The sequence below is a fragment of the Protobothrops mucrosquamatus genome, unplaced genomic scaffold (assembly GCF_001527695.2).
Source record: "Protobothrops mucrosquamatus isolate PMUCROS unplaced genomic scaffold, P.Mucros_1.0 scaffold_285, whole genome shotgun sequence".
Taxonomy (NCBI): Eukaryota; Metazoa; Chordata; class Lepidosauria; order Squamata; family Viperidae; genus Protobothrops; species Protobothrops mucrosquamatus.
Window position 1 is genome coordinate 139,145 of NW_015386361.1, and position 27,397 is coordinate 166,541.

At 37.9% G+C, this 27,397-nt stretch overlaps 1 protein-coding gene across 1 annotated transcript in view; it reads left to right on the plus strand.

The window, feature by feature from the left end:
* Window positions 1-27,397, plus strand: part of TOM1L1 (target of myb1 like 1 membrane trafficking protein) — a 54,875-nt gene that overhangs the window by 10,916 nt on the left and 16,562 nt on the right. The window contains exons 3-7 of the mRNA XM_015831884.2: window positions 4,710-4,788; window positions 20,853-21,002; window positions 23,003-23,122; window positions 24,849-24,941; window positions 25,264-25,380. Of these exons, the coding sequence (XP_015687370.1) occupies window positions 4,710-4,788; window positions 20,853-21,002; window positions 23,003-23,122; window positions 24,849-24,941; window positions 25,264-25,380 (559 nt within the window). The remainder of the gene's footprint in view (window positions 1-4,709; window positions 4,789-20,852; window positions 21,003-23,002; window positions 23,123-24,848; window positions 24,942-25,263; window positions 25,381-27,397) is intronic.

The window sequence follows — 27,397 nt, forward strand, 5'->3', positions numbered from 1 at the left end:
TAACTATACTAACTAGGATTGAGGGGAGTTGCCAGTCAGAACACCTGGAGGGAACAAGTTTGAGGGAGAATACCCTAGGTGATGTGATTTTTTGTTTGCTTGTTTGTTCAACTTTCAGAGAGCAGAAGAAATTAAAAAGAAACAACATTCTGGGCTTTTGTTCCCCTGGCAACTTGCCAACTTTCTTTGGGTCTGCATAACCACGGACATCTGTGGGCTTGGCTAAAGAGAAGCCATGTTCACAGGGGAAATAGGATTATATGAGTTTTGGTTTGGCTTATGTGTCAATCAGTGAAATAGCCAGTGTTTAGCAGCCCTCCAACCTATATCCAGTTCAGCATCTGAAATTATGTGACTAAAAGCTGGTCATTTAACAGTTGGTTGGTATCGTTATCGTTTAATCTAGATGAGCAACAAAGATAACCACTGTTAAGCTAAGAATCATCAGGAGCAGCAGAATATGCCAGTTTATGAAGTATTAAAAAGTGAAATGATCTCTTGCCAGAGAAATTTCACCCTGGGGTGGAGGGAGGGGGGAAGGCTCTAAAGTCATGGTTTTCCTTTTGTATTACATAGTCAGAAGTATCTTGAAGGCCACATAAGACTTCATGTAGCATTTGAAGGCCACCTTTCAAAAGTAAGCAGGGCCTGAATTTAAGATATTTTCACTTTTTTTCTGTGAACACACTGGGACCTGTTAAAAAATGAAATTCTAATGCCCATTCTCAAAAATATCTATATCTATATCTATCTATCTATCTATCTATCTATCTATCTATCTATCTATCTATCTATCTATCTATCTATCTATCTATCTCTAATCTATATCTATATCTATCTATCTATCTATCTATCTATCTCTCTATATACACATATATATTGTCAAATTATAATAAAAATGCAAATCCCAGATATATTCATGTTGCATGCATTCCACTCTGACTGCCGACGAAAGCTAAGTTTATCAAACAGTTGTTAATTTATTAAACAGTTGTTTTTATATTTATCCTGGTGTTCGATTACTTTTCTCAACATACATACATACATACATACACATACATACATACATATACACACACACAGACAGACATGTATGTGTGTTTGTATATTAATCACAATAGTGGAAACACATAGTGCAAAAAAGAGTCTTGAAAGTTAACAAGGTCGATGCTATATAATACAAAGCTATTACGGGATCTAGTTGTTCTGCTTCGGATACTGTGAAGCCTCCTCCCAGAAGGTAACAAAGAAAACTGATCATAGAGAAGATGTGTAGCATCCATGACAATATGCGGACTCTGGTCAAGCAGCACTTATATGCCATGTCCTGAATAGAAGGACATGAACATCCAGTAATCTTTTCTGCCGTCCTCACCACTCTCTGCACAGCCTTCCTATCCAAAACATTTCCAAACCATACAATAATACAATATGACAGGATGCTTTCAATCGTCCCTCTATAGAAAATGGTAATGACTGGGGAAGGAGTATGTGTCATTCTCAATTTGGAGTCCATTGTTGATGCTTTAAGTTTCTGCAAGGCTTAAGCGTGCCATTTCACCTTTTAAAAATACAACGTAATCCCACAAATGAGCCAGTGTGAAGTAATCAATAAAATATCAGATTAAGAATAGGGAGACCCAGGTTCCTGACCTCAGTCATGGAAGCTGTTTCTCAGCCCAGTCTACCTCAAAGGATTGTTGTTTTATGGAAAATAGGATACACACACACCACTTTTAGCTTCTAATTGAAAGATGAGTTAGAAATATAATGCCCTCCAAAATGCAAAAGAACTAAGCAAACCCTTGAGCATGCTGGTTTTTTGTCCTGTGTGATGGAGGTGGAAGCACTGAGTCGTATAAAGACTTCTCTGTACCAAGAGCACTTTTTTTTTTTACATGCTATCTTAAACCATGGCTGGTATGCCTTTCCTCAGCTCTGTTTCTTCAAAATCTTACCATCAAAGAAGCTCCTCTGTTGGTTCTCTCCAGCCCCTTTAAAGAAGACATTGAAAACTATGGAAAATTTCCCTATGCAGAGCTATTACCAGAAGGACAGATTTGGAGTAGGGGCAGGGGGTTGCTTTTGAGATTAGTGGAAAAACGTAGAGGCCTATTACTAATAGAATCAAAGCAATGGACTAGACCAGTGATGGAGAACCTTTTAGAGACCGAGTGCCCAAAAACCGCCCCGCCCCCTGCGCGCCCCTGCTCTGCTCCCCACCCGCCCCCACATGACCACAGGGCCACCCACCACGTCCACGACCCACCACAGCAGATCGCCCAGGCAGCCCTGCAGCGCCTTGGCCACACCCTCTGCCTGCACCCCGCAGCATCATCTGTGCACAATGGAGCACGAGGGCAGAGTCATGTCCCTGCTACCCGACTGCCATGTCCTTGGCTGGCCTGCTTTGCATGGGCCGTGCCCGGGGGCGACTCTCCGGGAGGGCTGCTGGTGAGGAGGGGGCCGTGAGGGGAGGTGGGGCTGGGGTGATGGCATGCGTGCCCACAGAGAGGGCTCTGAGTGCCGCCTCTGGCACGCGTACCATAGGTTCGCCACCACTGGACTAGACCAAGGTTTTTCAACCTTACCAATTTTAAGATGTATAGACTTCAACTCCCAGAATTCCTCAGCCAGCATGTTGATTAGGGAATTCTGGGAGTTGAAGTCTATACATGAAAAACACTGCACTAGACGAAGCTTATGTGAGAGATAAGAGGTATGAGCCCTAATTACCTCATTCCACTCAAAACCAAATATTTTGTTATTTTTAATATTTATAAAAATATTTATAGAGGGGAAAAATCTCCATTTTTCACAGAAAATTTGTAAACCAAATTTTCTTCCTTTTCATAAATATATAAGGAGGTGCAAAGCACACAGATAACCTAGCACAGCCTTCTTTAAGGTGGAGTACAGTTTGTTTAATAGCATGTCTGCCTTGATCATTTTGAAGCATCCTATAATTAGACTTAAATTGAGCCAGGATCCTGATGTTAATGTCTTGGCCTTGCACGGAGTAATTTTGTATTCTAGGTATTTGGCCCAGAGAAGAGAAAAATCAATCTTTCCTTCCTCCCTTCCCTCCAACAAGCTAATCTGTTGCAAATGTGGAAGTAGCTAAAATGCAATTAATGTATTGTAATGTACTGTATTCCTTAGTTGTCCTGTGTGATAGTGGCCTGATTCATACATCATGATGAGCTCTAGGGTAGCTTAGCATTTATAAAAAAATCAGTATGTTTTTAACTCCAGGCTTGTGACTTGCCTTAATATGTTTTGTAAAACCAGCTAATTGATTCTTATTTAACAAGCCATGACTAAGCAATTATGGCTATTCATGATATTGAACTCAATAATTGATAAAGCACAATTACAAACCTATATGCAATTATCTGGAGTGGATTTTTTTGGGAAATCAGACAGATTATTAAATTAATAATAAAGTATGTTGTTTTAACTGATGCTATTGGTGTTGAGTCTACTTAGTGATGAAGTACACTAAGTGTCAAGCAGGAGTGTCAAACTCGCAACGTCATGTGACGTCGCGACATATCGTGACTTTTTTTCCATTGCTGGCAATGGGGTGGGCGCGGTTTCGGCGTGACGCATCCGGCCTGCGGGTCTGCAGTTTGACATGCCTGCACTAAAGGGTTAGATAGGAACATAAAGGAAATTGTAGGTAAAATTTCTTGTTCCCCTACAGAAGTTCGTACAATAAATAATTTTCAACACTAGCATGGCCTGCTGTCTTAGCTTATTTATATTTGGAAATGTTAATTCATCAATTTTGCCTTTGTTGATATTGTTACACTATATTTTGGCCAAGATAATACAGGTTACTGTAAAGGATAAAGATATGCAGATAGAAGCAGGCTTGATTTTCAGTAGTTAAAGACTTTGGAGGCTATTAGAAGCTGGGAGTAGATTCGGAATCTATCTCAGTGTCATTCTGAATATAATCTTTAATTGTTTTGTTTTTATTTTCTCTCATATTGATGATGATGATGATGATTTTTCCATGCCTCCGGGAAAGGCATCTTACTTACAACACTGACTGTTAGGCATGCTACAGCATTTGGGGCTGATGGGAATTGGAATTCAACATTTTGATAAGCCTCTAGGGTTCTTACAGTACTTCTACTATAGACAGAAACAATGCATTGAGTTTGGGAAACCATTTCAGCAAAGCTTATGTACGGTCCCCTATTACCTTCTGTAATAGGGATGCTATGCAGTCAATTACCAAACACAAATAATCTCAGACATCAGGTCATGCGGATGTTGGAAATTAACTATCTATTGTACAAACTTCAGTAATGGAGTGAAAAAAATTATTTTTTGGCAGGACATAGTGTATGCCAGTTGGGCAACTATGGAACTTTTATGACCTATGGACTTCAACTCCCAGACTTGTGTGAGGACTTGTCCAAGCCAGCTCGGGATTTTTGAAGTTGAAATCCATAAATCATAAAGTTACCTTAGTTGCCCACCTCTAGTTTAGGTACTCTCAATACACAACTCATCTTTGTCACTGAAGTGGCTACCTTGCTTTATTCCCGTCTTGATTTAATTTTCCTCTTGGGGGAGGTTTCATTTCAGCAATCTTGATTCCTTATTTTCAGCTAACATTATAAGAGAAATAATATGTATGTAGAATTTTAGTTAACGATCAGTATGTTTTCTGATTTTATTTCTTCTAACCACAGACCCAAGGATGCAGTGAGAGCACTTAGGAAAAGGCTTTCCAAAAACTGTAATCATGTGGAGATTCATCTTACCTTGTCCGTAAGTACAACATGTTTGGTCCTTATAAAATATTTGCACAGCACAGGACAAAATTCATGGGAGTTTGCCAGATAAGTGTTTTGCTGGAATATTAGCACAATTTTCTGAGGCATGAAAAATCAGTTTCATGGGACAGAAGTTGCCATTTTTGAATCAAATTTACAAAATGTCATTTAGATCCCCTTTATTTCGATAGGCAGAAGACTGCTCCTCCCATTGAGAGTAGCAAAAGTACTTTGTATACCTCACTTGCTTCTCAGACAAATGGTAAGGGAAAGAAAACTAAAGCAGAACACACTCTTACAAATTTTGGGTTCCGGCACTGTAGCCTGGAAATTAATTTAGAACCTCCAGTTCTATTTACTTATTAGTTTTACAGTCTGCTAGTTCTTCAAGAGCTCAAGACAATTTCCATTCCCTTCATTTTTACCTTTATAATAGCAGAATGACTGAGAATGACTTATTCAAAGCTAATCAGGGATCTTATGTCCTGAAGGTGGACTAGGGTCTAGGTCTCCACAGTACTCATGCAACACTTAACCACTATATTAATACCCTCCTCCTCCCCACTTCTCTTGAATGAATCTGGAGTACTAAGACACAACAAAACACCCAATTTAAAATGAAAAAATAAACAGAAATTCAAACATTGTTCAGAGTTCTAGGTTTTTTTTTTAACATTCTAGCTTTATTCAACCCACTCTAAAGTAGGAAGCTTAGCATCTTAATCAGCATATTGCCTCATTTTTTCTTTTTAAACTAAGCATTCAAATATTCAGTTAGCTTGGAAGAAAAAGAATGACATCCTGTTAAAGGAATTGTTATTTAACCACAAAAAGTTTTCTCTGAGAGTTTTCCATTTTACAGTGTGCTGTAAAATCTTTATATGCTAGTATCAAGTCCTATGAGAATATTTTTGAACCAAATCCATTGAAGCATGTAATTTTAACTACACGAAGGTGTTGGTGGCTCAGAATCAGATCACATAGAGAGGAGATATTTATTTTGTAATTTAAAAACGTCTTACAATATTTTATCTATAAAGTCAATGTGAAAAATTAATGTCTGTTCATGTATTTCTATCTTTGCTGGGCTTTAATTGAGGAAGGCACTATTTGAATAACTGGATTATAACTTTACTACAACATAACTAAGATAAAGGATGCTGGGAGTTGTACATTACTAAGATAAAGGATGCTGGGAGTTGTAGCTTTAGTAATAACTGTTGGGCAACAGTTCACCTTTGCTTTATTTGCAGGCATCTGCTGTCTTTCATTTCAATGTTACAATGCTGGATGGAAACTTTATATTTACAAAACTGCAATCTGCATGAAACTTAAAATCCAAATTTTGAATATATATATATATATATAAATATAATACCTTTGAACAGGCTATGGCTTGCTCCACAAATCACAATTACATTTCATCTGTGATTTAGTGTGATACATGAACCAAGTCATAAGCTGTCGAAATGAGTCTTCTGCATTTAGCTACCAGTCCAGTTTCCAGGATGTTGTAGCAAATAACATGCAATTTTAAAAAGTGGAGTTAAATGGCACGAGAGCCAGTTTAGTGCAGTGGTTAAGGTACTTGGTTAGTACCTGGAAGACTCTGAGTTCTGATTCTGCCTTAGGTACAGCTGGGTGACCTTGGGCCAGTCTTTCTCAACCCTCAGAAACAAGCAAGGGCAAACCACTTCCGAAAAATACTTGCCAAATAATAACAAGTGGGTGTGAGTTAGAAATACTTAGAGCAAAAAAATGAATTTCCTGTATAGTAGCCCAGTCTGATATTTCTATGGGTGTTGTCTAACATTCCTATGTAGGCTGTAATCTAGGCCAGTATGGTCAAACGGCGATAGCAGTTGGGAGTTTGGAGTAATGTAGATTGGTCCATTGCTTGAACTTATGTACAGTAATTGTAATGGTAGACAGATTCAAATTCCTATGCTTTTTTAAAAAAAGAAGTCAGGCACATCTCTAGTGGTACAAATGATTGATAGTTCTTGTACACAGGATTACCTACCTTATTGGTTGTAATGTAAGATGCAGCTTTTGGAATTTGAGGAATTTGCTTTTCAAAATAACAATTACCACACTGTATGAATGAAGTCCTACTGATTTAAATTTCTTCAAAGGTTTGATACCACCTAATGTTTGAATCCTTCCTTTCAGAAATTACAGAAATGCAATGAAGGATGTTTCCCTCAAATGAGTACGATAGCTTTCATTCCTAATTTGTACCTGTCATCCTGATTAGTTTGCAAACAGTTTTTAAAATATGTGAAGTATTATAGAATGAATGAAGGATATGCAATTATGTCCAGCCTCTACTGTAATTAATCATTATTCATAATTTGACAAATGTGAAAGATAACAGGGGTCCCTTGAGATTTCATATCCTGTAAGAAAATAGAGACAAATTTTTATGCAGTGATCTTTCCATTGGGGATGGTGGATGCCTTGAAATACTAAATGGAATTAATCACATCCGCCATTTCAGAATTCTTTCAGTGAAATCAGATGTGTAGGTGTGTGTTTCTGTCTTGCAGAAATGATTTTTGGATTATAAAAAAGCTATAAAATAAGCTTTTCTGAACTGGGATAGAGCCAGTTTGGTGTAGTGCTTAAGGCACAGGGCTAGAGACCACCTTAGGCACAAAGCCAGCTGCAAACACAAATTACTTCTGAAATCTTGCCAGAAAAAAAAAAACGCAAGGACTTGCTCAAGCAGTCACCAGGATTCATCTGTCTGTCTATCTATGGACTGGAGCCTTTTTCTTGAAGAATTCCTGTAATGAAGTATCATGAAAAATAAAATATTGTTGTATTCGCAATAATGGACAACGTAAGCAGAAATCTGAATATTGTGTTAAATTTCAGGGTTTGTATGATTATTCGGGATTTGATCAGCAGTGAATACAGGTGCAAACAAAATGTCTGCTAGCTCTGTGTCTCCGGAGAAAACAGTACAGTATTGTGCAATGTGTGTGTTACCAACTTCTCTGCTTAATCAGAGGAGCTTATTAGGGCTGGTTATCAGATGTGCAGGAGCACACTTTCTTATTGCGTATGCTGCTTTTCTTCTGGTAACTTGTTGAGCAGGACAATTATCGGCAGAGTTGAGCTAATAATTTAGGTTGATAAGTGGCCAACATTTTCCAAACATCAATTTGAGCAGTCTTAGTATGTTATGCTAGATTGGGGATTCAGATTCCTGGGTATGTTGACAAACGTCTGTGCCCCCACCCTCTTCTTAGTAACTCTGAGTCACTACTGTAAGTATTTTGACGTTCTTCTGAGTTGCAAACATATGGACTAAAAAAACAAAACCAGCTTTGGCTTCCTTTTGGCATACAGATTAGATATCAAACTATCTGCCTTTTATTTATTTTCCCTGCCTGCTCAGCACACTGTAATGTGCGGCTTGAAAATGCCTTGGGATAATTTATCTAGGGATTTATTCTGCAGATGTTAATTTATCTGCATGGAGTTTAAATAAAGAAAATTCCATATACTTTTATAGTTACATGAGTTGGTGGAAGTTGGGAACATGTCTGACCTGCAAGTAATTTATGATTATCTACAAGCAAAAGTAGAGGAAACCGCTTAGAATGACAAGATTTTTCTTCTGCTCAATTCAGCTTATTCTTTCTGTACCTCTGTTAAAGAGTCAAAATTGGGAATTTGGAGCTGGACATATTGTTATGTACTTGCTTCATTAAGTCATGAGGGAGTTTTGATATTTGGGTGATGAAAAATTAGAGACTAAAACCTGAGAATGATAATAAACAGATATATCATTGAGACAAAATGGTGCCCCTCCAAATTCCCTGTCCCATCTGTATAGATTCTTTTTTCATCAATTAAAAGAAGTCATATTTTCAAATCAGTATTGCAGAGGGTTTTTTTTTGTCATAGGCCTTAGAACAGTGGTTCTCAACCTTTTTAATGCCGCGACCCCAACCGGTCGTAAGTCGAGGACTAAACCGGTCGTAAGTCGAGAACTAAACCGGTCATAAGTCGAGGACTACCCAACCGGTCGTAAGTCGAGGACTTTCCCTGCCCGGGAGCGCCGCGCATGCGTGGTTCCGCCCCCTGTGCCGGCCAAGGCGTAGCTGGCAAGCGGCAGAGACGGAGCAGGCCGACCACCAGCTGGCCCAGCCCAAGGGAGGTAAGGCACTCGCTGGAAAAGGGGAAAAAAATGGCGGACAAAAAAAATGGCGGACAGCCTTGCTTGGCGACCCCCATGAAATGGTCAATCGACCCCAAATGGGGTCCCGACCCACAGGTTGAGAACCACTGCCTTAGAAGAATAGAGGCTGCATGCAGCCTAGGCAGGGGTAGGCAACCTTGGCTCTTTTATGACTCGTGGACTTCAACTCCCAGAATTCTGGGAGTTGAAGTCCACGAGTCATAAAGAAGCCAAGGTTGCCTACCCCTGGCCTAGGGGAACAGCCACAAATCCTCACTGTTTACAATATTTCCAAAACGAAGTAAGAAGGAATATTTTTAGATAGGCAGTCAAGATTGCTGCTTGGTTACATAATCTTTATTACCGGTATTAATAAACTTCGGGTGTGTTAGACCTGTTTTCGTGGGAGATTACCTAATAGCTTAAATGTAAATAAACAAGCTGCTGGATTTACTGGAGCCCTCTCTAGGTCATTGCCAGTCTGTTTATATGATTCTTACTATAGTAGAAATCTTAAGTGTTAATTGAAGGATCCTGCTACTTTGGAAGATCTGTGGGAGCTAAACATTTTCCCAGGCAAATCTGATTTCAGGGATCTGGGTATCACAGTACTACAGCTTTCTCAAATGCAGTTACAGAATCTCCATAATAAATGGCTGGATTAGACAGAAAGAGAAGATGCCGCTTTGAAACAATAATGGGATTACAAATTAGATGATGTTGAGAATCAAGAAGTTTATTCACCTTGAAGGATAGAAGCTTGAGATAGGGCTTTAGGGATAAAGGGGAGGGGGCAAAATAGTCTCTCACTTGCAGTGATGGCCTCTTTGTAATGAGCTGCATTATTAAATGCTACCTGGAACCAAAGAATGCCTTTAAGTTTGTTAATGTAGGGACAACCCCATGGGCAGTCACACTTCTGAAAAAGACATTCATTTCTTTTTGTCTCCCACAACGGGTTAGGCTAGATTTGGGGTAGAGGTTTTGATTTACAGGCAGATCTTCTAAGAATATAATATTCCCAATTTGTAATCTGAAGCACTAAAATTGAGAGCTTTACTGTATTCTGACCTATATAAATTGAATACACGGTAGTAGCTCTGTTTCATCATTCTTTAGATTTTCATCCCGCCTTTCATCCCATTAGAATGACACTTAATATCGGGACTTGCATGCCAATCCAACCCTAAAATAGATTGTTTGGTTTGGCTTGCCAAGTTTCATGAATCTCAGCCATTGTGGTCTGTAACTTATTGTTTATGGTTTTGGTAATGATAATGAACTTGGTCAATTATGACTTACTCAGCAAATCATATTTAAATAAACAGTGGGCCTAATCCAAGGAATGATTCTTGACCAAAGTGTATTTAGGATGGGGTACAACTTTATTACAGTGCCACTAAACCAGTGTAGCCTTTGGCTTGCATTGTGTTGCATGTTAGCACTAACTGTCATAGCCAGATATGGAGTAGTGCAAGATGCAAAGCTTCTTGAAGTACAGGAAGAAGACCAACTGTAGATGGGCAAAGTGTCCACCACCAACATCACCGAGGCATTTCCAGCATTCCAGAATCTCCTTAGGAGACAGAAGAACAAAGTTTTGAACGTGTAACTCCTGTGATGGTTGCGCTAGATAAATAGTGTGAGTGGTTAGTGTGAGCAGTCATTTTCTTTAATACACAAGTGAGCACTGTGTGGCCATCCAGGTATTGTTGAACTGGAATCCAGTTTTGGTCTTTCATTACCATTCCAACAACATCTGGAGGATCAGCTTGGTAATTTTTTTTTTGTCCCTTCTATACAACTCTACTACCATTGATAGTATCAGGTGTGACCAAGTAACTAAGAAGCTCACACTGATTTATTAAGTGTTAAATTTTCTCTGGATATTTAATATTAAAGGATTTGTGTTTAATGCATTCCATTCAGCTACCTGAAATTCTCTGTAATGTAGGTTGATCTACTTTCTTTCAATCCAGATAGTTAAACAAACAATATGAGATCTGTTTTCATTAGTGAAATGATATAATCTATTTAAATGGCTCCATTTTGTTTGGAAATATTTGCAGTGCTTGCCTGAATCCCATCCCTGTGCCAATAGAACTGTCCTTTCATGAAAATATTTCCTCCACGCCCTTCCCAATCTATGCCCCTACCCTCCAGAGACGTTCTGAGAACAAATGATGGGCTGGAACAGAAAGAAAAACTTGTGCCCACTTTTCATTTCACTGACTAAACAATTCCATTAACAAAACAGAACAAAACTAATTCATGATCACTGTTGCATTTCCTGTGAAATAAATAGAAACGTTGCACATTAGGTTTGGCCCGTGGAAGTAATATTCCCTAGGAAGCTGTAGAATTACCACCTTCAGTGGAAACTATCTGGTTTGACAGTCTACCAAAGTTGTACAGAACTAATGACTCCTACTTCGTTTCAAGAAGTTATTTGATAACTCAGGAGACCCGCTTCTAGCTTTTTTCCAAGTCTTAGCACTGCAGCTGTAATTGCTTTCTCCTTCCCATTTTGACCTGCAGGCGAAATGTTCTTCATCAAATGCAAGCAGTACTTCTCAAGGTTTCGGCAAGTAGGTTGAACCTTTAGAGACTAGCTTCCTTCTCCATTGCTGGAAAATGGCCTTTCCTATTAGTATGCAATCCTTGCCTGCCTTGGGCAAAAAAAACCCATACTAGTGGGGGTTTTTTCTTTCCTTAATTGTGCAAGATGCTGTTAAGAAGTTCTTAAGAGGCTTTAAATAAGGGAAAGTTTACTTGTAAAAACAAGACATTGTGAACAAGTATCATAAGAATCTTTTCTTGTCTATCTCTGGCAAAAATCAGATCTCATACAATATATCCTAGCTGTACATACCAATAATAGTTTGTTCCTTCATTATTTTCATCTATTTTATTATGTTAAGGATATATAAATGCATCAGCTTCATTTTCATGTTTCTGTGTTATCTTTCTGCTTTTTTAGAACCTTGTCACAATTGAATTTTCTTGCTGCAGGCAAGTTCTTAATAGTAGGAATACAGAACTAGGAATGACAGCTCTGATTTATTCTAATATGCCTCTTTTTTACATCCGTGTTCTTCCAGCTGCCACTGCTGATTAGTGTTGCTTCCTAAATCAGGTACTAAAAGTCATGTTAGGTTGCACTGCTAGAGACATAAATAGTTGTTCAAAACTACAAAGGATCTACGATATGCTCCGCAACAGCAAACACAGTAGTTTCCCATGTTACGCCTTATATGTGCCTGTTTTGTTGTATATCATTTGTGGATCTTCTGCTTTTATCATAGCTGTAAAGTAACATAGGCTGCCTCAGGATGGCTCTGCTATTGGACAAAGTGAAGTGGCCAACTAAGGCAGAAGTAGGGGCATGGAGTCATAACTGGTGAGAGACTTTGGAAGAAAAATTTAGTGTGCCACCACAACTTGCTTTGTATTCCTAAATTAGCCTCTCACTTGATGCAAAGGAGGACATTGTTCATTGTCAGTATAGTTCTTCTTCTTGTTGTGCCATATCCGTTATCGGACGTTGGCGATCATGTTGGCGATCCTGTTTTTATCAGCAGCCGCTGATAAAATAATACTAAAATAAAATGCAGCTTCTTGCTTTATGATGAATATTTATCTTAGAAGATATTCTAGTAGGCAGGATGTTCTACCCTTCAACAAATCCATAGTTTGCCATCATTTTTTTAATTAAAATATTTTAAAAACTATCCAACTTGCATGAGGAACTTGGCTGTCTTCTCGTATTCCATTTAGCCTCTTGAAGCTTCTTTTTGGTAGCTTTTATTCACCTGACTGTGGATGTTCTCTGGAGCATTCTTGTTGCTGCTTTCCAGTTTGTTCCTTGGAGATTCACCAAAGGCTAATATAATCACCATCCAGGAGTCTGGTGACATTTTGTTGCCTACAAGAGTCTCTCTGCAAATATGTAATTTAGCATGCAATCAAATGAATCAGAGTTACAGTTCAGTACTCAGATTAATATTTAATCCATAACACACAAATGAGCAATTGGAAAAGCGTTTTAAGATCAGATAAAATAATTATTCACTTTATAAAGAAGTACAAATACTTTATTCTCTTGGTAGATCAATACAGAATTAATAGGTATCAATTCTTGGATTCATACATTGCACTAAACTTAATGTGGCTTATTTTTCTGGCTTGCCATGAATGTGAGAAAGGAGTCGATCAACTATTATTTAAATATGGATTAGTAAATAACATTTTGAAACCTTGGTTTGCTGCTGTTTCAATTTTGATTTTTGTGGCATGATGCATGAATAGAGATGCTTTATTTGGGTTAATGTTTTATTGGTTTATACTTGGTTGGCTTGCTCTAATCACTCTGCAGAAGTCCAAAGGGTGAAAAGGAAGAGGAACAAACCTATTTTGACCAAGCAAGTCATTATTATTTTGTTTATCCTCTAGCTTCCTTCTGACATGTTTAAAACCTATGGCTAAGACAAGTCATGGTCTATTAGACCTTCTGGCAAAACTAGAATTTCATAAATGGTATTTTCAAGAATACAATTGAAAATACAGGGCTAATAGAAAGCACAATGGCAAATATGTCAGATGCTTTTATACTTTTCTTTCCCTGCTTATTTTGTATTTTTGAAGGAAACCTATCCAGGTGTTTGTCATTACCAAATAGTTTAATTTTCACTAACAAGATTTTCTGAACACATATCAGCATAGATGCTGTTGTCTAGACTTCAAAATTTAATGTCGCTTGAAATCCCATATTAATTTTGGAAGATTCCCAACATTCTGGAGTAGCTTTGAAAGAAATGTGTGAGCATTTAAATTCCATTTTAGTCACATTGGGACTCCGCCCTCTGTACTGGCTGATTGCACTAGCATTTCACAAATGTATGTGTTTATTAGCATGTTTTAAAATGGCTGCCTAGAATTATGTCAGGTTTCATATTATATTCCAGTCTCTGTGTCTGACAGAATAGATTGAAAAATCTTATGGACAAGAAATTAGAAAAGAAATATGGGAAAGTAATATTGTTTTTGGTAACTGTGGCAAGATTATTGTATGCAGTAAATTGGGGAAAACCAGTGACATACCTACAGTGGTAAACTGGATTATAAAATTAATTGAACTAACAGAAATGATGAAACCGACCAGTCTGAACAGAGAAAAATGGATTAAGAATTTTTTGGGAAGACTGGAAACATTATAGAGACTTTTTGTTTAAAGAAGAAAACATTGAACTGATGCTTTGGAGATTAAAAAGGGACAAAGAAATTGGGGAAAAGATTAAGGTGGTAATTACTCAATAGAATGAGGGATGGAAGGTATAATTATGTTTTTTTTCTTCTTACTTTTCCTCTATTTTTTCTATCTTTGCTGTTGATCATTTTGTATATTTTTACTACATTGAAACATTCATTTTTGCTTAAAGAAGAAAACACTGAATTGATGTTTTGGAGATTAAAGAGGGACAAAGAGGTTGGGGAAAAGATTAAGATGATAATAGAATGAGGGGTGGAAGGCATAATTATGTTTTTTTCTTTTTCTTATTTACTTTTCCTCTATTTTTTCTATCTTTGCTGTTGATCATTTTGTATGTTTTTACTACACTGAAACATTCTTATCTATCTAGCTATCTGTCTAGGTCAGTGGTTCTCAACCTTTTTAATGCCGCGACCCCAACCGGTCGTAAGTCAAGGACTAAACCGGTCGTAAGTCGAGGACTAAACCGGTCGTAAGTCGAGGACTAAACCGGTCGTAAGTCGAGGACTACCCAACCGGTCGTAAGTCGAGGACTTTCCCTGCCCGGGAGCGCCGCGCATGTGTGGTTCCGCCCCCTGCGCCGGCCGAGGCACAGCTGGCAAGCGGCAGAGACAGAGCAGGCCGACCACCAGCTGGCCCAGCCCAAGGGAAGTAAGGCACCCGCCGGAAAAGGGAAAAAAAATGGCAGACAAAAAAATGGCGGACAAAAAAAATGGCGGACAGCCTTGCTTGGCGACCCCCATGAAATGGTCGATCGACCCCAAATGGGGTCCCGACCCACAGGTTGAGAACCACTGGTCTAGGTATCTAGTTATCCATGAAAGATACTAGGTTCTTTTGAGTCTGCTTAATACTTCCATATGTTGCTGTCTTTCTCCAAGTTACGGTAGGTTGGAAAAGACAGGAACAATTTAGGTACCAGTGGTGAATTTCCAGTATATCTGGCATAAGAATTAGTAAAAGGTCCTCTCAATGGTCTAAGTATGAACCAATAGCCAACATCTGAATTTTGATCACATGATTATGGGGATTCTACAAAGGTTGTAACTGTGAAACATGGTCATAAGTCACTTTTTTCAGTGCCGTTGTAACTTTGAACAGTCTCTAAATGAAGTGTTGTAAGTTAAGGACTATCTGTACAAAAAAAATGAAAATGGTAGGGAAGGAAAGGAGGGAAAAGAAAAAAAGCATTGATTTCTGACTCTTTTTAGGGAGGGTGAAGGTTCATTCTCCCAAGCTTGTGGTTGGTTTCTGAATGGGTATATATACTGGTCATTTTATAATATCAAACCTATCTAATCAGCAAAACCCAAAGCCAAAGTCTCTTTTTTTCCCCTACCTCAAGCACAAAGTCCCAAAACGGTTTCCAAATGGAAACAAAGTTAGCTGCATTCTTTTCTTTGATTAGGGCAGTGAATTTGGCCATTTCTGCTAATTCCATCAGATTTTCCAGCCAGTCTTCCATTGTAGGAATTAAAGTATCTTTCCATTTTTGTGCATAGTGCATTCTTGCTAATATCAGCATATATAACAACAGTTCCATTTTTTCAAGTTCTTTGTCCATTAATCCTAAAAGAAGCATCTCTGGTTTCATCTTTATCCTCACTTTAAGAACCTTCTGTATTAAATGTGAATCTTATTCCTATATTTTTTTGCTTTGTCACATGTCTATCAGACATGATAAACATTTCTTCTTTATATTTATATTTCCAATATGCATTTGAAATATTTTTATACATTTTATCTGGTGTTAATACCAATGGTACATCAGTTTACAAAAAAATTCTTTTATAATTTAATGTAAATTTTAAACCCATCATCCAAATATTTTCCCATTGTTCAAGCATTATATTATACCCAAAATTCTTTGTCCATTGGCTCATACAGTGCTTCACACACTTATTTTCCAAATTCAATTTTTAAAACAGTTTATAAACCTTAGCAATATGTTCCTCATTACCATCTAGTACAGTTTCTGATTCATTTTTTTGCAGTCAAATCCAAAGCTTTTAAAAATCTAATTTAAACCTTTCTTTCAATTATAGATATGTAAATCAGTGACAAACATGTTCCTTTGATTCCAATTCTTCTTTAGATTTGAAAGCAGGTTCACCTTGACTAAAAAGTATTATTTGACTATAGGTCCACCAGTCTGACCTCACCATCAATTCTTCTTTTTAAAAAAGCTTCCTGGGCTGACACCAAACAATGTATCTTCACAGAGAACCTTATTTTATATTTATTCAAAACACTTAGGATGGCACATCTAAAAAAGTGGTTGTTGAAATCAACATTTATTTAACTTCGTCAGACCATAAGAAGCCACACTATCCAATTCTTAGTTCATGACCCTCCAGTTCAAGTAATCAATCTCTTGTTTTGGAGAGTCACACACTCTTTAATCCAGACCAAACAACAAACATCAAAGTACAATTTCAAATCTGGTAAACCCAAACCTCCTCTTTCTTTAGTATCTTGCAATAATTTGTATCCAATCTTTGGTTTTTTCCCTTGCCATATGAACTTAGAAATATCCATTTGCCATTATTTATTAATACTTATATTTATAATAATTTAAAAGAATCCATAAAGTCTGAAATAAAAATAACATCTTTTGTAAGCCAATCATCTTAATTATACAGATTCTATCCAAAAAAGATAATTGCAAGTTGTCCCATCTTAATAGGTCTTTTTTGATATCATTCTACACAAGTAAAAAGTTTAAAACAATTTAGAATTTGTATTTGTCAATGTAACCCCAAGATATTTCACCTTTTTCTCCACCTTGAATCCCGATGTTTTTTGTCACTGTTTCATAGTCCTGAAAAGTCTTATTATTAACAAGCATTGTTGTTTTCTGTTTATTTTGAAGCCCAATAAAGCTCCTAACTCATTTATTTTCTTCAAATATTCTATACCAGCTTTTGGGTCTTGCAAAAATATGATTAGGTACTTGAAAGGATCAACATTTACTGGGAGCAGGAGAGAGAACTTGCAGTATACAGTACAATAAATATTTATATTTCATTCCAATGGATGTGGCTCAGTACCAATTGATGATCTAACTGGGGCATTCTTCTCTGATGAAAATAGCTGTTACCATGGAAGTAGCTTCCATTACTTCACTCACAAATGCTTTGCCAAAAAAAAGGCTTTTAATTCACACTCTCAATCTAGCTGTTTCAGCTTATTGAAAACCAATAGGAGGACTAAACTAATGGAATACAAGATCCAGTAATTCTTCATCACTGTCTGTATAGGGAAAGTGCAGTAAAGGGAGAAGTGTCACTATTTTTTTCATTTATCTTGCAAAAAATGTTTTCCATACACAAAACCACTTTAAACCCGCTTCTGTGAGCAAATAGCTGATTAACATGTCTTTCATTATTTTAGCTAAGATGTTTGGTAGCTGTGATATAGTCCCTATGTGATATACTGTAGCTGTGATATAGTGCCTTTCCCTATGACAGCCTTCCTTCCTTCCTTCCTTCCTTCCTTCTCCCTCCCTCCCTCCCTCCCTCCATTCATTCATTCATTCATTCATTCATTCATTCATTCATTCCTTTTCCCTCCCACCATCTCTGTTTTTTAATCTGGTTTGCTTGCTGCTTTTCTAATCTGTGATTTGGGGGTATTAGATTTTCCTACTGTTTTCTGCATTTTAATGTTATGGATGAACAATGATCTATCCAGTGAAACAAACAATGAGCCGTGCTTCCCACTCCCCAGGGATTATGAGCAAATTAGAGGGGGGAGTTATAAATTTCTGAATTCATAGCTGGTGGGCAGAGAATTGAGTCCCCCAGGAAGAAGGCTTTAAGTAGCTTTCTATCAACGCTGCTAACACCGGATGTTTTTGCTTTGACAACAGTTGGAGATGCAACCATTTTCTTCTTATGTTTTATTCTTAGAGTTAGAGTTAGAGTTAGATGATGCTGGGGGGAGGAATGTGCATGAGAGTTTAGCTAGACATAACCAGGGCTTTTTTTCTCATAGAATGCCCAGAACAGAGTTCCGGCACCTTTTTTGGATGGAACCTTGTAGGGTAGGCAAGGCGGGTTGTATGATGTGTGTGAGTTCTGGCACCTTTTTTTTTTTTTTTAGAAAAAAAGCACTGGACATAACAATACTGGACCTAGTGTGTGAACCAAGATTATTGAAATAAGAGATGATAAGAATTGGTGGGCTGGAGAACTGGAGAGAAAGCCTGCATTTCAAACTAATTGGAGAATGTGATTTATGACTGTTAATTGGAGGAGGGAATTGTGCTTTGATATTATATGCTCAAGGGAGGGGAATCCAGTTTTTGGCTTTGATTGTGTTAGTGCGGATGCTATGCTTCTCAAATAAAGATTCTTTAAGGTAAACAGTGCCTCGAAGTTCTTTGAAGAGTTTCATCTGTTGGAACCATGACACTTTCAGCCTAATCTATTAATTTCCAGACATGGAGAGGAGTTCTGATCTCCTTATCCTCAAGTAGCTGACGGGTGTTGTGGATTGGCATATCTTAGGCTTCTAGAATGCAGTCCAAAAAACAACATACATTAATTATTAAGCAATTATAAACATCTCTATAATTTGTTGCTATTACAGTTATTACTACTACTATTGGTATTGCCCTTGCTATTATCATTGGCATGATTGATACAAATTTGCATGGCACCATAAGGTCTGAGAACCCTGGTTTAGTACAAGAGATCCCAACTGTTTCAAAGTTGAAGAGCCTTTTCCTGACATCGATTTAAATTAAATCTTATAACAAAAAAAATTAATACCACTAATATAATTGTGCCCCATGTGTATAATTTCTCTCTTTTGTTACATTATAAAACCAAGAATTCAGTACCAATTTAAAGGACATCTTGGGCCTGCAATCCAAAATTGGGGACAATATACAGGATGGTCCTTGACTTATGAACACAATTGGGACCAGAATTTTGGTGACTAAGTGAAGTGGTTGTTAAGTGAGGCATCACATGATCAGACCTGATTTTATAACCATTTTTGCTATGGCCATTAATTGAATCATGCAGTCGTGAAGTGAATTTGGCTTTCTTCATTGACTTTGCTTGTCAGAAGCCAGTTGGGCAGATCTCAGATCACATTCACATGACAGTAAGATATTGCAACCATTGTAAATGCAAGCCAATTGCCAAGTGCTCAAATTGCAGTCATGGAATCACAGGAATGGTGCAACAGTTGTAACTTTGAGGACAGGTCATAAGTCTCATTTTCAAAGGCTGTCATAACTTTGAACCATTGTTAAATGAACAGTTATAACTCAGTGACTACCCATATAGCCTTGGGGATTCTCATTATACACTGAGGCTTATCAGAGAAGACATTTATGTTTATAAAGCTGGTTTGATCCCCTCAGCCATATTTAACCACTGGTTAACTACAGGTTTGGATTGAGACTTAAATATAAAATGCAGCTAATTGAAAATGAAATTGCTTCTTCAATGGGAGAATTGATGCTCTATGTGTGCCTAAAACGTTTGTGGATAATGCTAAACAATGACTTTATTTTAGAGTTACAGTCTGAAGTAGATCATTGTAAAATTACAGGATAGCTGTATAATAACCTGTTTTTAATTGTCATTGGAATTCTTGATGATGGGAATATCATTACTGAAAGACTGCACTGTTATTTCAGTATGTGATTCAGGATCCTGGAATGGCATTGTTTAAATTTACCGTAACGTTATGTTATTGTCTCTTGGTATTTCTTTTGTGATTGAGAAAGCTTTGTAGCATTTTTACTGCTCTTATAAAATGAGTTAAATACTATATTTTGATTATCTGCTCTGAAGGTAGTTCCCTTCTGCTGTGGTCATATGCATAACCCATTGGATGTATATCTGACAAAACAATAAAACTGTGCCACTAACATGTCTTAGTGATAGTTTATATTTTCCTTTACATCTCATACATTGGTTATAGATCTTAAGGGATGTGTGAACTTGCATAGGGTAGCATGTTTCATCAGTATTTGGAATGAGATAATTAAAAACTTAGAATCAACATATTGTTCATCTTGTTTCGGTAGCTGAGTGCTGAAAGACTATTTTCCAGAAGAGGTACTGAAGAGAAAGGTAGTGGGATCATAGGTGTCACTTGATTTAAAAAGCTCATATTCTCTGAGTTTTCATTCAAGTGTCTTCTAGTGATTGTTTTTCTTCAACTGTTTCATCTATGACATCTGAGGAGACATCTGCCACTGCCCCCTCTTAATTCATGGATAAATGCTCGGCTCACTTGGCTACCAAGATTGAATGGATCCAAACTCCATATAACTCTTTGCCTGCCCCTTCCTCCCAATTTTATCTTGCAACCAGTTTGTAGAATCATTTCAAGTTATTCAGGCAATTGATGGCCTGTGTAATGTATTTTAAGAAACTCTGCAGTAGGAGAACCAGTGGCTGAGAAACACTCAGTAGTATAAGAGGAAGCTTGAGGTGATAACTGATGGCAAGGGTGCAGTGAAAAATGGGGCAGGAGAAATAGAAGCAGAGGCTTCGTAGGATATTGCTCTCACAGAAGTGGAAGTAAATGAAATTGTTCATATTACTGATGCAAAAACCCATTTTTTTTGCAGCTCCTTGAGATGTGTATAAAGAACTGCGGGTCACGTTTCCAATCTCTGGTAGTGAAACGAGATTTTTGCAAAGATAGACTAGTAAAGCTGCTGAATCCAAAGTTTAACTTACCAGTGGATCTGCAGGAGAAAATTTTGACCTTTATCATGGTAAGTTTCCCCCCCCCCCTTATTTCCCTTTTGCTTCCTTTATGAAATAAATGTAATCTGTGTTTCATGACAAGCTATGCTGTGGTGCCTGGGAAGGGAATGTGTGAAAAACAGTTTCCTTTTCTTCTCTTTGAAGCTGGAGAACAGAAAGTGCAGAGAAGGATAGAGAATCTGTTGCCCTGGTTTTCAAATGATTCTTTTGTAGTTACATAAGCTTCCCTGTCTGCTCAGACTGAAAAACCATAGGGCAATCATTCTGCATTTTTTCTGCTCTTAAAAAAAAGTTATTTTCCCAATCAGCAAATAAAAGAAGTGCTTCTGATGAGAAAGTGGGAGTTTTTCTTCACTGTCGGTTATCATGGGATCATACTGAATCATAAATTCACTTCTACATCTGAGTGGGCCAAAACAGAAATAAGAAACCTTCATGTCCAGTTTTAGCCTTCAGTTTCCAGAAGCCAATAGTAATGGATTATGGAAGTTGTGATCCAAAACACCCAGAAGCATCAGTTTGCTTACCTAAGGTATAAAATTTACACTTTCACAAAACTATTTCAGTCGGTAGAGGAATCATTCTAATTGTTTACCAATTCTCAGAAATACTTGTATCAAGCATCCGTTAAGAATCAGAGATTCCAAGGCCGGAAAGATCTGTGAAAGTAAGAAATAAAGTCAGCCTTACTTTCACAGAACTTTCCAGCTTTACTAGCCATCGAGAATAAAATGATATTCTAATCTCTGATCCTTAATAACTGATTGACACCACTATTTCTGAGAGTTGCTAAACAGTTAGGATGACTTCCACGAAATAAAAATCAAAATTTAGCACATTTTTTATACAACTAGCAATTCCTCTCTCCCTTATGATGTTGAAAGCTAACCTATCACGTAGAGCACTGGTGTCAAACTCGCTGCATCATGTGCCATGTCGCGACGTGTCGCAACGTTTTCCGCATTGCCGGAGCTGGGGTGAGTGCGGCCTCCACATGATGCAACTGGCCCAAGGGCCGGCAGTTTTGACACCCCTGGCATAGAGGAATAAACATTCACAAGTTCGATGAATATGAAAAACACCAGCTTTGAGAAGAACAAAAGAAGGATCGAAGGTTCCATCTAATTATTGCCTGCCCATGCTGCCTATGGATATGGAAAAGCATTTTGCCTCTCAACAGAGGCATTATATGAAGACTATAGCTCTTTCCACATTACAAGTCAATTTAATGGGAGGACCTCTAGTGTAATGTAAGAATTAGGAAAACATCTGCAGAATATGTAGTTTTATAACTTCCTATCTTTGGCAATCCCTTTTTAAAGTTAAATCTTGTCTTTTTGTGTGTGTTATCCAAAGCAGGGGTAGGCAATTTATGATCTGTGGGCTGGATGTGGCCTGCCACCTGAAATAATCCAGCCTCTGGTCCCAAAAATAAATATATTTACCTGGCCCACAAAAGAGAAAGAGAGAATGAGTGCTCTTTTTTGCGCCCTTATCACTTTTTAGGGTGACCATTTTGATGACATCTTCACCAGTCACCTCTGCATAGGCGACACAGAAAGTCCCCTGTCCAGGACCGATGAGAGTGAGGTGGGAAGGGGTAGGAAATGGAAGTGGCATGGCCTTTGGCTCTATGTAGGGAAAGGAGAATCCCTGTTCTGAAGGATCCATTTTGAGAAATTTGAGAGATCTTCATTAAATAGCTTGGTCAATTTTTTTTCCTGAATCTTTGATTTGGTGTTGATACATAGACATCTCTTAATGTTTCTAAAATGGTTCCATTGGAATACCAAGGAATCACTTTGCTCTGTCTTGATCTGTCCATGTGCTGATTCAGCAAGATGGGAGAGGAGAATTTGGTGCATCAGGTTCTTTTCTGATACAGCCACATTCCTCTGAAAGTCTTTTGAAGAAATAGCTGTTATCCAGTTTTTGGCCCCAAATGGGAGTTATCAGGTTTTGAAGGAGAGTTAATTGTTTCAGGAATTGTAATCTTTTTCGCAAACAGACCTGGGCCAGGGGGTTTCAGAATGCTGTGGATGTGAGTGAAGTCAAGGAGGTTTATCTGGAGCTTCTTAAGAAAGGAGTTGAATTTCCATCCTCAGAGATCAACAGGAGACCCACTAAGGTAAGTGCTATGTTGGGAACTGCTGATCTGAAACAGGCTCTGCAAGTTGCAGAGATTTGCACATGCATAGAAGGTGTGTTAATTAACTCAATAATGTCTATTTGGCACAGTGATTTCCTTTGCTCATGAAGCCAGTCATATTTTTCTGTCCTGGAGCTTTTTTAAAAAAATCGAAGAGTAGGAGGAATAGTTTAAAACTATTTCTTAAACAGGAAACGTAGAAGTTGAAGCTTTGAATCTGCCCACGAAATCCTAGTAACCCAGGTTTCTTCCTCAGGATAAAGGAAATTAAGTGCCTGGATTACCCTGAAGGCTTTGCAAAATTCCACAAAGATGTAAACAAAACTGAACACTTGGACAGAAAACACAAGATATCTTTTGACATTGGCAAAGGGTTTAAATAAATGGTTTATTATTAATTATTATTATTATTATTATTATTATTATTATTATTATTATTATTCCTTAAAAGTACAGGGAAGTCTACTTCCCAGAATTCATAACGATGGGTATATAGATAGGTCTTGATTAGTTAATGAATCCCACAAAATGATCGCTTTCTTCAAATTTGCATTATTCACAGTGATATTTCAATATGGTAATTCATTCCAGCTTGACCAAAATAGGCAATCTTAAAGTTGTTAAGGTTGAGAAACACTGCAATAAGCAATAAAAGAATATGCTTTTAATTTAAATTTATGTTTAAGAAAGTCACAGAATAGTTATAGAAAGCCAGAAAAAATCTACTATAGATTCAGACATTCCAACATCGCCTCCTATTTTAGCATTGCTGCGATCACATTCGTGCTGTTCACTTACTTGGGTGTAAATAGTTGTTCTAAAACATGGGTGTCAAACTCGATCGCATCATGTGACGTATCATGATGTATCACAGTGTTTTTTGCCTTTGCAGAGCCTAATGGGTGTGGCCTGCGGGTGACGCATCCAGCCCGCAGACCACCAGTTTGACACCCCTGGTCTAATATGAGCCTCCTCTTTTTCAATTTTGTACTTTTTTTCTTCCTTTTGTCCATTTTGCCCATGAAGTTTAGCAGTATCTAAAACTGCAACTGTGCATGTGCAAATCTCAATTCTGCATTCACTAGCCTTACATGAACTACATTTTGGATCACATTAAATGCGACCTGGTATCAATTTGCAATTTGCATTAAATCAAATATTGCATTATTTTAACTCACCCTAATTGCAACTTCCCTGTATGCTCACTTTTTAAGCTACCTTAGTGCATAGTATTCACTTTATCTAACTGGACTGTTGCTATTTTTTTCATTAACAAGTACTACATATTTTTCAATCTAACCCTGACATTAATTGATTATAAACATTACGTATGATATTACTCAGTTACTGTTGGGACTTAGGACGTTTGGACCAAATAAGAGATCAGTACTTGAGATCAGTTGGTTTCTGATAGTTGTTTAAAGACATCAAGAGATTGCATTTGAAATGTGATTTATCTATAATGGTCACTAAACGAATGGTCATAAATTGTATGTTAAGCCTCATTAGTGAAGAAAAATTTCAGCTAAGACTCATGCTATTGAATTTAGGGCTAAAGTAAGAATTAAACTGTGATTGACAGCTTAAAGATGTTCCTAAATATATTTGCATGTATATACTAATATAAATATGTGGGATAAAAGTGTGGCCTATTTGAAGTACCTCCTAGCTTTAAATATTGAAAATCTCCTGTTTGTATCCACAGCCTTTCTCTACAAGGATATCTTATAATTCCTCCCAGCAGTGCCTTTCACAACCCCTCTCCCCAGCTGCAATAATAACATTGATTCCTGAGCAGGTACGGTTTATTTCTTCAAATATTTTACAGATTAAGACTCATTATCTCTCTGTTAGATTTGGATGAGAGTGTAAGTTTTTAGTTTATCACTTAATATCTTCTCAATACGTTTTAATTTAGTGGATGTCTGGTAGAACAGGCTTCTTCCACCTAGCTGGGGAAATGAGGTTGAATTTTCAATTTAAGAAGAGAAGAAACATCGTTCGCCTTATAAGCCAATAAGACAATGTTCTGATAAAAATGTTGGTTTTTTTAAAAAAAAATCACAGACCACAATAGGCCTTCCATTTTATTTTGAATTGAATCTTATGCTTTTGGACAGGTTGGAAAGCTCTACAGTGAACTGGACATGGTAAAAATGAATGTCAGAGTCATGTCAGCAATATTGAAAGAAAATGTTCCTGGATCAGAAAACCCAGATGATATGGCGCTTCTACAGGTAGCATAATGTATAGGGTTTTTGTTGTTATTGTTGTTTTTGTTTTGTGCTGGATGTGAAAATACTTTCTGCACTACCATTAAGCACAGTCATTATACAGAAGTTTAGCTGGTGGTAAAAATATGGGTGGCGTATCACAAATAAGAAATGCTCCAAGTGAGATTGCTCAGCTGGTTCTGGCAATTCCTCAGTTGTTCCCTGAATTCCCCAGAATGTCGATTGTATGGTCAAGAAGCTTTCTGGCCATAGTGAGATGTCTTTTCCTCTAGCTCTTTTCTTATTAATAAAAAAACCAATTCTGCTAAACACAAGACTCCAAAATGTGAACAGAAATCACAAAGAAGGGGCAAAATGTGTTCTTTCAAAATCATAGCATTTGTTTGGTTTCTCTCCATTTAAAAAATCGCTATTTGTTTTTTTTTTGTTGTTGTTGTTAGTTGCGAAGTCATGTTCTACCCATCGCAACCCCATGGACAAGGTTCCTCCAGGCCTTCCTGTCCTCTACCATCTTCTGGAGTCCATTTAAGCTCACGCCTATTGCTTCAGTGACTCCATCCAGCCACCTCATTCTCTGTCATCCCCTTCTTCTATTGCCCTCAATCTTTCCCAGCATTAGGCTCTTCTCCAGTGAGTCCTTCCTTGTCATTAGGTTGCCAAAGTACTTGAGTTTCAACTTCAGGATCTGGCCTTCTAAAGAGCAGTCAGGGTTGATCTCCTGTAGGACTGTCCGGTTTGATCACCTTGCAGTCCAGGGGACTCACAGGAGTCTTCTTCAGCACCATAGTTCAAAGGCCTCAATTCTTTTGCACTCAGCCTTTCTTATGGTCCAACTTTCACAGACATATATTGCAACTGGGAAAACCATGGCCTTGACTATATGTACTTATGTTGGCAGGGTGATGTCTCTGCTTTTTAGTATGCTGTCTAGATTTGCCATAGGTTTCCTCCCCAGGAGCAAGCATCTTTTAATTTCTTGGCTGCAGTCCACATCTGTGGTGATCTTGGAGCCCAGGAAGATAAAATCTATCACTACCTCCATTTCTTCCCTATCTATTTCTAATACAGATAAGGCCCTTGACTTACAATCACATTCGGGACCAGAAATTCCATTGCTAAGCAATGTAGTCGTTAAGTGAGTTATGCCATATTGTACTCTTGTGGAAAACGAAAGAACTCTTACGAATTCCAGAGGGGTTTAGCAGAGAGGTTTATTTGCGCAGGTTCAGAAGCATAATGGAGATAGGCAATTCTGAACAAGGAGGGCGGGATTAGTCTTCAGTTTTTATACTATCCTTCTTTTAGGAACAAAGGACTACACATGGTAATACACTGTAATACATTAGGATTGTTTCTCACGGACATACAATGGTAGGTTTTGCTACATACAAAGTATCCATGTGCAATGCGCATTTGGTTAGTCACATATTACTGACACAGAACTTTCCCAGTGAATTTTCCCAGTGATTATGCATTACATCATTCTAGCAATTATGCAGACAAATCATTATTCTAGTTATTGTTCATTTTACTACATTAGTACTACATTTTTGCCATTGACATTAAATGAATCACATGGTTGTTAAGTGAATCTGGCTTCCCCCATTGATTTTGCTTGTTGGAAGCCCCCTTGGAAATGGTGATAATAATAATAATAATAATTTAATTTGTATCCCGCCCTTCTCCTCACCGGACTCAGGACGGCTAACAGCCTTATAAAACAACAGTACAATAAATATCCATATTAAAACCAAATTAAAAGAAAATATTCATAAAGGCCAATCGTTAAAATTACCCTTAAAATTACCCTTAAAAACCCCGCTAAAATTCCCTAGGCCAAACCCGCTTGTTGAAAAAGCCATGTCTTTAGGGCGCGGCGGAAGGAGGGGAGATCCGGGATCACCCGGATCTCTGGGGGTAGTTCGTTCCAGAGGGTGGGGGCTCCCACCGAGAAGGCCCTCCCCCTGGGGGTCGCCAGCCGGCACTGTCTGGCTGACGGCACCCTGAGGAGACCCACTCT